This window comes from Macrosteles quadrilineatus, unplaced genomic scaffold, assembly GCF_028750875.1.
Source record: "Macrosteles quadrilineatus isolate MER2022 unplaced genomic scaffold, UCM_ALF_1.0 Scaffold_7__1_contigs__length_78375512, whole genome shotgun sequence".
Classification (NCBI taxonomy): Eukaryota; Metazoa; Arthropoda; class Insecta; order Hemiptera; family Cicadellidae; genus Macrosteles; species Macrosteles quadrilineatus.
This window is the reverse complement of record NW_026542600.1, coordinates 52178027-52193117: the sequence shown is the minus strand read 5'-3', so window position 1 is coordinate 52193117 and position 15091 is coordinate 52178027. Positions and strand designations below refer to the sequence as shown.

At 36.6% G+C, this 15091-nt stretch overlaps 1 protein-coding gene across 2 annotated transcripts; it reads right to left on the bottom strand.

Moving 5' to 3' along the window:
- Window positions 1-4684: 4684 nt before the first annotated feature.
- Window positions 4685-14805, bottom strand: LOC128998597 (ribulose-phosphate 3-epimerase-like). Of its 2 annotated transcripts, XM_054424805.1 has the most exons (4): window positions 14468-14805; window positions 12129-12236; window positions 8450-8671; window positions 4685-6840 (listed from the first exon to the last, which is right to left on the bottom strand). In XM_054424805.1, exons 1-4 carry the CDS (start codon window positions 14720-14722, stop codon window positions 6712-6714), a joined length of 714 nt encoding a protein of 237 aa, XP_054280780.1. In that variant the 5' UTR covers window positions 14723-14805; the 3' UTR covers window positions 4685-6711. The 2 variants fall into 2 exon arrangements, with proteins under 2 accessions (XP_054280780.1, XP_054280781.1); XM_054424806.1 differs by lacking the exon at window positions 12129-12236.
- Window positions 14806-15091: the final 286 nt, after the last annotated feature.

Below are 15091 nucleotides of genomic sequence, written 5' to 3'. Positions count from 1 at the left end.
TCACGGCCTATAATGTTATTTAAATACGCATGGCCCCTCTATTTTTATTCTGTGCTCGCTGAGATAACCTGCTGCTGCTACTGTACTTCCCAAGCACACACAAACCCACACGCGCGCGCGCGCGCGCACACATACACACACAAACATACACACTGCTGCACTCACTCCGACACCAACAGGCGGCTGGTAGGTAGCCCTAGGGCCGTCAATGCTCTGTCCCTGTGGCGCGGAATCGGGAACCGCTAGCATACGTGCTTGCATACAATCGTTCTTTCACTCTATCAGCTGATGTGAGTGTAAATTTGTTGCCTGTAGGTTGATCATTGTCTGTAGGTTGAGATCAGTAAATTTTGAGCAGTTGATCTCCCAATGCTTTGTAGCCATAGGGTAATTTGTTTTTTGTATTTGACCAGTGGTCCAAAATAGTTTTCGCGTAAGTTGTAGGGCAGATTGTTGTAGATAGTGTGAGCAATATAGTAGCAATTTGTTGTAGAGTAGGTTCTATTTAGTCTCGGTAAATAAATTCCTCCACCTAGTGCATGTCTGGTTCTGTATTCGTGTGTTACTCTTTCAAAAATGTCATTCGAGTGTTTGAATATGTAAATAGTCATGGTTTGAATAAACAATTGTCTGATGTCGAGAACGTTCATTTAATTGAAGAGAGCATCCGAAGGGTAGCGCCGACTCCTGCCTAAAGGCTGCTTTTATTATCGCTTTTTGGGTGATAATTAATGGCTTTAAAATATAACCATATGCACAGCCCCAGGCTATTATTCCTCCGTCAAGTAGGGACTGCACGTAAGCAAAATATGCAATTCTGATTTCTTCAAACTCCAAAATCTGCTGTAACTGGTTAAAAGCATAGATATATTTTCTTAGTTTATTATTTAGATATGATACGTGGTCTGCCCATGAAAGTTTAATCAATCATTATGCCAAGGTATTTATATTTTTTCACTCTAGGCCTATCTATCACTGGACAGTCACAATCCGAATCAAAATTAGCACAAGAATGAATTTTCAACTCATTGATTAGTGTATCACCACGATGACTAAAAGCGATTGGCATGAATTTAGTTTTATCTACATTGAGTGTCAAAACATTTTGATCAAACCATTTTTTAATTTTTGAAATACCTCTTTCTGCGAGGAAAACTGTCTCCCAGTCTTTCTTCAAATAATACTAGAGTGTCAACTGCGAAGAGATAAAACTTCCCTTTCAATGTCGATTTTAACTAGATTATTTATATATATTAGAAATAATAAAGGACCAAGGGTACTTCCTTGAACTACGCCATAGTCTACTTCAGCTAAATTGCTCTGAACTCCATTTATGACTACAAATTGTTTTCTATCTGAAAAATATGGTTTAAACCATGCTAATGAAATGTTTTTTATTCCAATTAACTCCATTGTCAATTAACTCAAGTTGTCACCATAAATGGGGTCCTCCTCCTGTATCAGGGACATCCCTCATGATGGGCCATAGGATCCGAGCTCCGAACCCTGTAGCACTACATGGCTCGATGCTCCCCCCTCTTTTTCAGTACAATAGTACTGTAATGACTTTATAACTAAATGGTTCAACCCTAATTTTAGCTGACGATACTATAGATACTATACTTTTTAAGTATCTGGAGGAGGAGACATAGTGACTACCTATCCTGGCCATCTTTTGGTGCTGGCAAAAATGATTCATTCATATAAAACACAGACAATGACAATAGATTCAGTCCTTGCTTTGCACTCTTTCTAAAGCCAATTAACGACAAGAATGAGGCTGTGAAACTTCTAGGGTTCTGATTAGACCCCAGGCTAAGCTGGAATACACATATTGATAAAGGTGTGTATGCAATATGTTGGCTAGAGATTCCTCCTAAGATAACTTTGAAATGTCATCTTGAAGATCTACCGACACTTTACAATTGTGCCTTTATAATTGTTTCATAGCCATCTCATGTACAGCTTGGCACTGTGTGTGGCTCAATGTAGACATAAGACTCAATGTAGGCATAAGACTCAATGTCTTATAATATACTCGAAATAAATATCATATAAAGTATGTGTTATAAGAATGTATAATGTATTATACTGTAATGTAATTGGACCAAAGTCTGTATTGTATTGTAGCATTTAAATAAATACTCAATACTACAAAGCCTTGATTCACATCATTGAAGAAGAGCCGTCTGTATACCAGTTTCTGACGATTCTGCTCAACACCAAAGCAGAATTCAACTGAAAAGGGGTTTTGGTTTTGTGAAGACTATACTGCTTGTTCAGGACATCTGAGGTCATATAAAGCACTGGATCTGGGCAGCACTATCGTGGGCAATGGTGCAGTTACCTGTTTAGTGGCCATATTTCCATTCGGTGGACAAAACTAAAGTCTGCTATCAACGCCCACGCCAAGCCAGACTAAATCAGTATTATCATGTAATAGCACTATCTAAGTTTTTATGTATATGACCATTTTTATGTTTGTGTCAGACTTGTTTTAATTGCTTTTTGATGAGTTGCATTCTTAGAGAATGTTGTCTTAGAAACAAAACATGTCAGATACTGAGCAGTCTTAATCACACTATAAACATATACAAACATGAATTTTGGAAAATATTACTAGATAGATATATATGCTGATATGCTGCCCTGCAGATTCCACTTCAATGTGTATGTCATTAGTCAACCCAAGAGCAGGTTACAAAGTTGGGAAGGGCCACTCCCAAAGTCAGTAGATCACAGAGTTGTGCTAAGCTTTTGCAGGCTTATCAGCTTGGCTATGTTTCCTGATTGTTTGTCTACCAGACCAAACTGTCAGTAATGCCCAACTTAGTTGGGAACAAACTACCAGGTCTACACAAACTCAAAACTACTCCCCAGTATAATCTGTTATGTAAATGTTCACTGTACCTAAAAAGTGGATACTAACTAATACTAGCCTTAGTAATAACTAAATATTTAGTAGTAACTAAATACACCTCTGCTGTATTTATTTTTTATTGTAATTTTAACTTTAAATTCCCATGGATTTTGCCTCTGTCTGTGTATCTATATAGCTATCGGTATACCTGCTCATCCTCAATTTCCTTGTTTAGGCTTGATTACAAAGACTGTGAAAAATACTTACAATACATATAGAGATCCAAATCAAACATCAAATTAATATAGGTACCCCTAATAAAACCCCATCAACTGCCAATGAAAACGTTGAAAAAAGGTGTCGCGAAACGTGTGAAATAAGATAACTTTAGTCTGGTATCTTATTATTTTTATTTTAAATGTGTGTATTTTAGAACTATAATGACAAGGGCTATGTTCTCCTGATTTCAGTGACACCCAAAAATGTTTATCTAACTGTACCACTATTAAGTCAGTGCTTAAGGCCTCAGAAATTTTAAAAATTTAACAAATTGGTATACTATTATTTTAAATCAACCATTTGTTTAAGCTTTTAAATGTAATCCTGTATGGTTCTTTGCTAGAATAATATTTTTAGTAATCAGCATTTTAACATGTTTGGTAGATGAATCATAGACTCTACTTCCCTGACCTTTGAGTCCCTCTCAAAGTTCAATCATGTCTTCTCAACAATATTCTCATCTGTTCCTTATAGAGAATATTGTTTAACAAAAGTTGTGATACATTTACTGTGCAAATTAAAATCCCTATTGACTTTTCATAAATCTCAACACAAAGCTCTTCAATGACAGAACAATTTTTGAAAATGCCATATTTGGCAAGACATGTGTAGTGGATAAAAGCAATATATTTGAACTGCAAGACGATGAGGTATGTAAATAGTTTAGAATTAGAACATTTTTTGTTGGGTCTAATATAACTTATTTCTGCACATGTAATTAACCAAAATAGTATTTGAATCAAATTTTGAATATTTCATTTGTTTATTTTAAAACTAGGGACTAAGCAAGCTACTAATATTTCAATAAAAAACACACTTTATTACCTTATCTGTGGCAGCAAACCTAAGTATTCATTATTACTAACGTTATTTACATAAGGAATTAATCTGACAACTTTAAGGAAAAAACTATTCAGGAAAATAGAAATGCCATTAGTCTGCAGGTTCGCTAGGACGGGGTACTTATTTTTACTGTTGTTGTACTCAATCAATAAAACTAGACTTATGTTATCTCTGAACTATTGTTTTTCCTCTGATATTGAAGCAAAGGAGTCAAGCACATGACACAAAAATTGCTTTTAAATAAAAGAATCACATTCAATTGACTTGTGTGTACCCTAACCATAGCTAATGCTTATTCAATTGACGAGTGTACCCTAACTATAGCTAACGCTTATTCAATTGCTATGGACTGAGTAAGTTTATACAGGTTTGGAGTCAAAGGTCTTACTAGCCCTAGTAAAGAGACATCCTTCGTGATCTGTTGAAATCATCGTTCACCAAACACTCCACTTAATTCTTCCAACATCATTTTCAGTAGAACGCTACACAACAGCTGTGTGTAGCACAACTTTTGTGTAGTAGCTGTACAACAGCCTCCCTCTGGCATTGAAGACCAAGCAGGATCACCAGCTATGAAGTTGTGTATTTTAGTTTTACCTCAGTTTATTTTGAGATGGTTAACGCTAATTGTGTTTGGTTAATTTTGCTCAATAAATTACTTATAAAGAGCAGGCTGAAAAAGATATTACAGATTTATCCATCAATATTTTATTACTAAAACCAACAAAACACTTCTATATGTTACATATTTTTCTCTAAAAACTAAACTTTCCTACTTAAAAATAAGATCGTAACCTATAGACTGTGTAAAAAGTTGTAAACTCAAAATAACCCGTTATGTTGTTCTAAGTTTTTTACAATCTAGGATAACTGTAGGTAGGAATGTTTAAAATCACATAGTTATCACCATTTTATAAACAAATATTGGCAGTTAATAAAGCTGCTAAAACTGTACTCCTTTATATGTGTATGGTGGGTAAAAAAAGGGAAACTCTACCCCGGGCATCCACAAAGCTGGGCTGGATGAATCATGGATGGCAGACCACAACCAACTGCCCATTGTTGTCTGTTTAATCAAGTTTTATTGGATTGACACAAACCCAAGGTTTTGACTTGGAGGCAGTATCGGTGTGGCCTGCAACCATGGATTCACATAGAACTGTTGAGTAGAACGATGCTCAGGTTGTAGCGGAGAAGTAGGTTGTTGCTTAGGAGTAGATGATTGCTGCCTACACTGTTGAGAGTTGTATTAAGGAGAACCTCTTCTTAAAGCGAGTTTCCTGTTGTTTTCTTCGTCCTCTCTTCTCAAAGGTGGTGATGGTCTGCAGTCTCCATTGGCTTCAGTCTCCACGAGACGGAACTACTAGTTTGGCCTTACATTAATACACTAAGTAGAAATTCACTATTCAGCCATATCCCACAATTGTAAACAATAAAATATGTTTTTAATAATTTTTTGTTTAAAACATACGTTACTTTCTGGATAACACAATCATAATATAAGGATGTAACAAAGAGCACGAGGGCCTAGGTTTTTAAGATGTTTTGTGACGATATCAGGCTTTTCTGAATGTGAAAGAGTCCAAACTGGCAGAAGACTCACCAAACTTAACACTATAGTATATATACACAAATATAAGAATATTTAACTGTCACTAACAGCATTTTTAACTAAGGAAGACAGAGTTTTCTGTAGGCCCAATATGGTGGCCAGTAATTTTTTTGAGACAATGATGCCAAAAGATTTTTTTTTGTTAATCATGGGGTTTATATTGAATAATCAAATTTGGTAGTACACAACAAATATCTTTGGTTGAGAAGTGGGTAAAATGGAGCACCTCTCTGGTTCCTCTGCACTCCAATACTATCTAATCTAATTTCATCGGCCTCAACTAGCTCTTCTCTTGACAGAAGCTAAAAAGAGACAGAAGACTTGTCAGGCCATTACTACCTTTGAGAAGAGAGGACAAAGGAAACAACAGGCAACTCGTTTTAAGAAGAGAATCTACTTAATTCCACTCTCATCAGTGTATGAAGCAATCATCTCCTCCTAAACAACAACCTACTTCTCAGCTACAACCTGAGCATCTTTCTACTCAACAGTTCTATGTGGTTGCAGGCCACACAAATACTGCCTCCAAGTCAAAGCCTTGGGTTTGTGTTAATCCAATAAAACTTGGGCTCAATGTCTCCAGGCACCCAACCTATCGGATTAAACAGACAACAATGGGCAGTTGGTTGTGCTCTACCAACCATGGTTTATCCGGCCACGATATTGGGCATAAAGAAAACTCCCCTTCCTTAGTTGAAAATGCTGTCAGTGTCAGTGAAATATTCTTATGTTTTGTGTATATAGTGTCAGTTCAGGTAAGCCTGCTATCTTAACAAAAAACCCTTATAACAATAATATAGTTAGAAAACTAAGTCAAAACTGAACCAATTAAGATTTTTTTTTATATTAACAAAGACAAAAAAGCTGAGAATATTTATGAAAAAAAATATATAGGTAAAAAAACTCTAGGCATTGCTCAATAAAAATTAATAAACACATATTTTCTAAAAAAAATCCACACACATTCAGATTTCTTTAGATGGGTGTAGTTAAACATAACATATAAAATGTGGCCTAAATAGTAAGTATCCAAACAATGTAGAGCCCCTTTAAATTAATACCCGTTAGAATGCACCAGAGTGAGATGTTTTTCACTAACAACAATAGATTATTTTCACTAGCTGCCTTGGGTACTTTGACGCTTGTCAATGTAAGACTGCACACATTCTCGCATTTCGTTCATTACAGTCTTTTGGTTTGGAGCACTTATAATGGCTGTCCCAGACACAATCATGTTGGCTCCTGCCTAGAACATCAATTAAATCTCTATTATATCACTACATTGAATGGAGGGAAAAACTATTTAACACTTTAAATATTGTTAAAACTACAATTCTTATAAATTTTCCTCAAAAACCTGAAAAAACACAAAACTTAAACAGTCCCTTTAAAGTAAGTATTTTAAGCTTGTGAGATGTTTAGAGCGAAATTCTCCTAAAGGGAAGAAGCAAAAAGCATAGGTGCAACAGTTAGAACTGGACCTGGGACCGAATTACTTGTTTGTTGTTGAGACTCAAATGTTCTTTTACCTCAAACGAGCTATTTAATTAGTTTACATACAAATTGTACAGTAGAATCTCAATAGCAAGTTTCTCAATGGGTCTATCAAAATTAAAGTTTATCAAAGTTTACAACATGTGATTAGGGGCGATAGAAAAATCAAAAGGATTTGAAAATGACACTTGTTATCAAGGGTGAATTGTAATTGAGGATCTTGCAATTGAGATTCCACTTTAACTTTTTGTGGAGAGACCGAGACCTTTAATATAAATAACACATACCGGTATGCAATATTGAATATTTAAATTTTTTTACAAAGTCAATTAATGCACATAAAATGCTTGAAAGAAAATTCATATTCTAAATGACAGTGTAAAATAACTGGCAGAAATAATCTTATCAAGTAGGCCTAATTGAACAAACAATAAACAACTACTAACATTAACATTAACCCATCTTAAAGAGTTTGTTTGCCTATTCAATTGTTATAGTGTTGTCAAATAAAAAAATGTGCAATACTATACTGCTCATTGAAATTCTAAACACAGTCTATTGCAGAATAGTGAATGACATTTTGCGTAGAGGATCATAACAGTTGGATCATAGCTTTATAGATGTTATGTTTGATCTAGTAAAAAACAAAAAAAATTACTATCTTTGGTTTAAACGCCTTAAAGAGATTATAGAATATATATCGTAAACAATTAAAAACACAGACTCACTTCACAAAGTCATTGGCTGAAATAGAAAAGTAGAAATCAAAGTATTTGTGACTCAAATCTGATTGGTAATTTGTTATCTTAATTGTTTGTGATGCTATTTTCCTGTTATATTATGGGGTTTTATGGAAAAATCATAAGGTAAATATTAAAATTAAAAAAAAAATCAAAAGAAGCCTGGATATAGCCTACTATAAATAGACCTAATCCACATACCAAATTTCATCAAAATCAAACCACGGTACAGTCTGTAGCTCTGTACACATCCACACACACACAGACCCCATCACTTAGAAAACCTCAGTTCAGGTGGGCCCAAAACAGATATTTCCACCCAAAACTCAAACTCTAAAAATTTGACAAAAACAATACTTTCTCCCTATATACTTAGTATAGGGGGAGAGTGAAAAAGCAACCGTTCAACTTGAAAAAAAAACTAGAAAGAGCTTACAGGGTGTCTCAGACCACCCGGCTTCTATAGCTCCAATATGAAAGCAAATGGAAACCTAATTGCATCTGGAACCCCCTATTTTGACCCCAAGGAATTCAGCTAAATTATTTTCAAACCCAAAAAATCACTCCAAAGGCCGGGTGGTCTGAGACACCCTGTATAAACTTTCAACTCTTTAGTATTACCTCTGCACAAGCTTTAATGGTGCTTGGACCAACTCCTCCATCTACTTCAATGTCCAATGTGGGGTAGTTCTCCCGGAGCCATTTCACTTTTGCCATCATAGGATCCATGAACTTTTGTCCACCAAATCCAGGTTCCACTGTCATTATAAGAATCATGTCTGCAATGTCGATGTATTCTTCTACTGATTTTGTAGGAGTTCCGGGTTTCAAGGCGATTCCTACCTGAAATATAAAATAGGCCTATGATTTAGTTACCATAAATATTAGGCGTAATGGTGTGGCAGGTCATATATCAATGGCCTATTTGCAAAACAAATAGCCTAAATAAAAGATAGCCAACATATAAAAGCCTAACTATTTAATCAGTTACTAGCCTAGGCCTAGTTAGGCTCAACTAACTAATTTCTACATAATGTAAATTATGAATAAATAGTACAAACCTTCTGAAATACCTATATTACATTAGTAGGAAAAATAGATAAAAGGAATGGTATTTATTTAATAAAATTGTATTCTGATCCTTATTCTATTATCATTATTCTACTGCTGGACGAAATAATGAAAAAAGTGAAAGCTAAAACTAAAAGTCTTGTCGTGGGAAACTATCAACTAAGAGCTGTTAAAATTTGCAGCCTAGCTTTTGCAGACGACATAGTGGTTTTGGGAAAAAACGAGGAAAGTATGCATCATATATGAAAATATGGGCGGATGAGCTGTCAAAAAAAGGTATGAAAATAAATGCAAACAAAACCCAAACCATGGTCATCAGTGGGAAAAAGGTCAACCATCAAATCTCAGTAGGAAATAGCCACTTTAAACAGGTATCAACATTTAAATATTTAGGCTCAGTTACTGCAGAAAACGGAAAAATAGAAGAAGAAATAAACGGAAGGGTTGCAGCAGCAAGTCGCCTCTTCTGGTGCATAAGAAACAAATTTCTAGGTAAGAAAGAAATCTCAAAGAAAACCAAATTAGCAGTCTATAAATCTACCTTCGTGTCTACCTTGCCAATGGATGTGAATCCTGGACTTTGACCAAAAGACTCAAAAGCAAGCTCCAAGCAATGGAGATCATGTTCTATCTTAGGAAAGTAGAGAACAAAACTAGAAGGGATAGGATAAGGAATGTTGCAATAAGAAACACTTTAGATGTTAAGCCCTTAACTACCACAATACAGGAACAGCAACTAAAGTGGTTTGGGCATGTTCATCGTATGCCCACAACTCGGCTTCCGAAGATGATGAAAGAGGTCAAAGTTGAGAGAAAGTGCAAGAGAGGTAGACCGAGAAGGAAATGGGAGGAAGAGATACAGTAGAGGATGCTCTGCGTGAGAGGGGCAGCTCCATTCGTGAAGCTCTAACATTCACTGCAGACAGAAAGTCATGGGGCGCCTTGTAACCTCGACACCAACAGGATTAAGTAAGTAAGTATTCTGATCCTCATAACATGTTAAAAATCTGCATTTATAATAGAACAACCAAATCAGTGGGTAAAAGCGATCGCTCACGACAAAAAACCGCGATAAAAACTAAATAATGATAATACATATTTTTCTGCCGAAATCGTAAATAATGGGAATAATTTAGTAACATAACCACAAAACATTGCAGACGGAAAATTAGATTCAAATCAAAAGGTGGATGACTTTGTCTAGTTGTCATAAATGTTTGTGCAAAGTTTCAATTTTGTATGTTTAAAACCATTCCTTAGAAAAAATTAATAACTTAAAAAACAAAATGGCGGCTGTGTGAGTAACTAAGGACTTCCGGACAATTTAAATATGATATTTAGGTATGTTAACTACCCAGGAACAATGCCCTAAAATATTGGTAGAGAGTTCCGGGACACCCTGTATATATATATACATATATGTATAAAAATTTGAACGAATGGTGTTTTTGGCCTCTGGGGTCATCAAAATGAAAAAGTGAATCGGTCCCGGGTCTAGGTCTTACCGTGCCACCTACGGTAATGGTAGTAGCTACTTCCCTATAGGGAAATTCGCTAAAAACTCGCTTTCTTTTTGGTTAAGATAGAAAAATGTATTTAACAAATTATAGAAATAACATTTTAAATGTTTTTATGAGTTGGAGATTCATAATGAGCTCGAGCAGTCCAAGAAGTAACACAAATAAGTTTTTTACTGCCACTACTTTTAATTACTTTTTTTATTTACAATATAATATCTTTGTATAAAATACAGTATTATTACATTATCTTTATATTTCACATTATATTTTGTGCTATAAGTGGACCAAACGACTACTGCAATCGTGGCAAAAATTACCAATATTGTCCTCGGTAACTACAAAATCGTGAGTGCCTTCCATGTTTGCGGGATCTACATCTTCATCTCCCGCGGTTGCAAGTAATAGTGGTTATCATCCAAAATCAAAGATAAAATAGTAAACATATTTCGGGGCTCGGATATATTCTACCTTTAAGACAAAATCGTCAACATCCCACGCAAACGCGCGTACAGCATTTTCGTCCCCTGCGATCGCGGCAAAATCGTGAACACGAAACTGAATAGAGAATTAACAAAATCGTCCTTTGGTCACAACAAGTAGTTGAGTCCCCTGCAGTCTTAGTGAATTTAAAATTGTGGGCATCTTCCGCGATCGTAAAGGAATTGTAAACATATTGTACATCCACGGTGAAGTAATGAACATCTTGCGCCATCGCGAGTACATTAACTTCTATAATGATCGTGAGAAAATCCTGAATAACTTCCGCGTTTGCGAGGACATAATCTTCGTCTCCAGCTATCGCCACAAAATCATTAACGTCTCTGTCTCGGAGCAATCTTGAACTTTGGCGGTTTTGATTATCTTTACCCGCGATCGCTGGGAGTCGTGATATTCGATCGCGCAATCTTTGCAGACGCTTTCGGCGCTCGTGAGGAGATAAGTTTGATTCGGAAAGTTGTACCCCCTAATTCTAACACATTATTGACAAAATTAATTTTCTAAAAAGAGAAACAAAACATTCTTTTGAGGCCCCTTCCCAGGGCGAGGCCCTCTGCAATCGCCGTACCCAACGTTAGGGGAATACGGCCCTATGGGGCCTATGTTGGTGCGGGGCCTGAGGCAGACCCCCCCCCACGGTACGTCACTGTTTGTAAGCCCGTAAGATAGGGGAAATAGGATAAAAATTGCCATAGTTGAATCACTGATTAATCGACTGAGTAGGCCTACAGACTTAGCCAATATAGGCCTACTGAAATTACTTAATAGATTGAGTAGTTAGAGTCAGTAAAGACATTAGCTACTATTAATGAGTATCAACATTTGTTTTTAATCATATTGAAGGATTCCATCCAAACATCTAAGTTAAATATTAAAAAAAAAACTTTTTGAATAAATAACTCTTTAACAACAGACAATTTTTAATTAGTTTTCTACAATTATTTAAATCTATTTTACTTTTAAAATTTGTAGGAAAAAGGTTTCAAAATTTATATCCCACACAGATCTTTTTTTCATAGAAACTGACATTGTTCTTTTGATAAATTGATACGTCATAGTTTACATATCTATCGTCGAATCAATTATCTTTTTTTTATTTAATTTGATTTAAATATTGTTAGGAGGAAGTTTTTCCCAATAAGAGAGCCTGAAATACCAATAATGTAGGCCTATTGATTTTGGAATTTATAAAAATGATCAAGCACACAAACCTTCATTCCAGATTCTCTAACTTTTCTGCAAGTAGTCTTGACATCTTTGGACGCTTCCACATGGAATGTATACTGGTCTACATGAGACTGTGACATATCCTCAATCCACTGTAAACCAAACAACATTGATGTGTAGGTTAAGGTAAGTGTGGTTAAGTTGGTAGCGTCCATGACAGACGATCCATCAAGTACCGGTAGTTGTGGTGATGGGTTTTAGACTACAGTAGAACCCCTCATATCCGGCGAGCACGGGACCAAGGGCCTGGCCGGATAACGATTTGGCCGGATAAACCAACCTACTATAAAAATGACAATTCATACCTAATAATAATATGTAGGCATAATCAATAGGGATATGTAGACAAAAGTATCATTCAAATCTGTTCTGGAATTATTTTTAGAAGAATAACTTAAACATGTTTATAAAATGGCATAAGTTTACTAGCTCAACCAAGTATAGCAACACAGTACAATGATAAACAAACAGGTAAATAGTGAGAAGTCACAAGTCACAAAGATTGCATCTAAAAGTCTATAGGCTGTGAGAAAAACATTTTGATATTGGCTTCCTGAAAGGGGCCGGAAAAAAAAGACCGGTAAAACCAAGGCCGGATATCAGAGGTTCTACTTTTACGGAAATAATCACATAACTTAGGGGGCATAATACTTAAATTATTCAATTACATTTAACTTACTCTTTCTGGTTAACATAATTTAGATGAATTTTCAAGTAAGAGCAAGGCACCACTTAGCCAAGTTAGGCTAAGTTAGTAGGCCTACCTTGGATTCAGGGACATAACTAGGGGGGGGGGGGGGCACACGGGGCATGAGCCACAGGCGCCAGTTGTTGGGGGCGCCAACACGGGCACAGATTTTTTCAAACAAAAATTGTTGAAAATATTTTTAATCCGCCTTGTGTTGCAAAAGAAAATCATTATATTTTTAATTTTTGTATAAGTCTAAGAAAGTAAAAAGTGAAATGATGAATGATATGTGACTGATATACTGTTTACGAATCATGTTAACGGTCCGTATGAGCTTGTACGGAGCGAGTATGAGGATGATCATACTGCGTTGTCTGTCTGTTGTTGATGAGTCACTACACTATAAGAGCTATAAAGAGAAAATACGTACTGTATTCAATTATTTACCACAAATATCTCGGCCTTGTAGTACTTTGAACTTGAGGTAAACATTTTAAGAACTAAATAGTATTAATGTATTGTACCGATGGACACACCACACATTTTTTAATAAGATTTGTAAGGAACTAGTTTCAGTCCAATTGAGGGGGAGGGCCAAAATAGGTGTTTGTCCGGGGTGCTGAATAGCCTAGTTACGTCCCTGCTTGGATTTTAGGCTATTTAGTTTTAGGAGGAAGGAGGGGGAGATATTTTTTGTTTTACCTAGAAGTTAGGCTATTTCAGGCACTACAATCAAAGTAGGTAGGCTAAGCTTAACATGCATTTTCTTGAAGGTAAAAAAATAACTTAAAGGCCTTTCAGTATCTAGCACCATACCAAAATGATTTGTTTAACATTTTAAGTTAATAAGTCTACTGTGAATTAGCCTAATACTGTACCCCAGAGAACCACTGTGCGTGTTTCTAAGCTATCACAATGATTAACACGTTCAGTGCAAGGGGCGGGAATTCTCGCCCTGCGGTACCGATGCCACTGGTGCGGGGCGAGAAATCACGTCCTTCACCACTGTCAAAAACTTTGCTTCAATGTGAGCTCAGCCATTGCCGGGGAACGTTGTAATTGTTGCCAGCCTGTAGTGTAAAATGCGAGCTTTATTTTGGTGTGGGTTGGTACGCTATTAAACATTCCCGTAAAATCCTGTCTGGCAATGCTTTTGTCCCGTTTTCGGTGATTTTCTCTATTCAAGCCATATTACAAAGACTATGGTTATTGATCCAGGCAGTGCTGCTACCTTCCAAGGGTGTTTCAGTGAGTTACGTCCACTTTCGGGGTAGGCCTAACACAGAACAATCACCACTGCTCTTTAGTGATTCGTCTTACTGAGATATTTCCCATAGTATTTTTTTATTTCCCTGAGATATTTCAATGCTAATAGTAATCGCTGATTCAGTTAGCGTGCCGGGGCTCCGCCTGAGCCTCGCAGCAATTTACGAGCGCTTGTATAAAGGTTTTCAGCAGTGAACGTGTTAAGAAAGATAATCCATTAGGAGATTTAATCTGATTCATTCACATTTTAGCCCTGGGCTTTTGCATTCCGTATTAAGTCACTAGGCCTTGATCATAACCTTAAAGTCACAATAAAGGGTAGGCCTAGGGCTTGAGTACTGGTAGCCTAGGCCTATAGTTTTAACTTACCTGATCTGGGTTAGAGACCATCATGTGTGTCTCAAAAAATACATTTTTCATCTTGCTTGCTAAGCATTTAACCACTGGATGCCCAATAGTTATATTAGGAACGAAATGGCCATCCATAACATCAAGATGTAAATAGTCTGCACCACAAGAAACTAACTTCACCGATTCTTCATGCAATTTAGACAAATCTGCATTTAGGATAGATGGTCCAATTTTAGCAGATATCCTTTCAGGTCTCTTCGCTTTCTCCATCATGAAAACGGATAGTTAGTTTAAAACCTACTAGAACTAGACACGTACTAGGTCATGAGATGTTACATACAAGCAATTTTCAAAAAGTCATGATATGAAGTCAAAGTTCAACGACAACGACGAGACAAGCACGACCACGTGGTCTCAGGCACGGCCGCCTTTGGCCTTTAACTCCAGGCCGCGGCCTTCGAACTGGCAACGTCGCAAGTGGTGTTGTAAATTAACCCTTGCTGACAGACCGCCACCGCCCACCACCACCCACCACTGCTCCAGTGAACACCATTACCGCAACGATACACTGGACAGCCGTAGGTCTCGATGGTGTAGTGGACAGCGCACCGGGCTGATAATTTGGAGGTAGCCGGTTCGAAA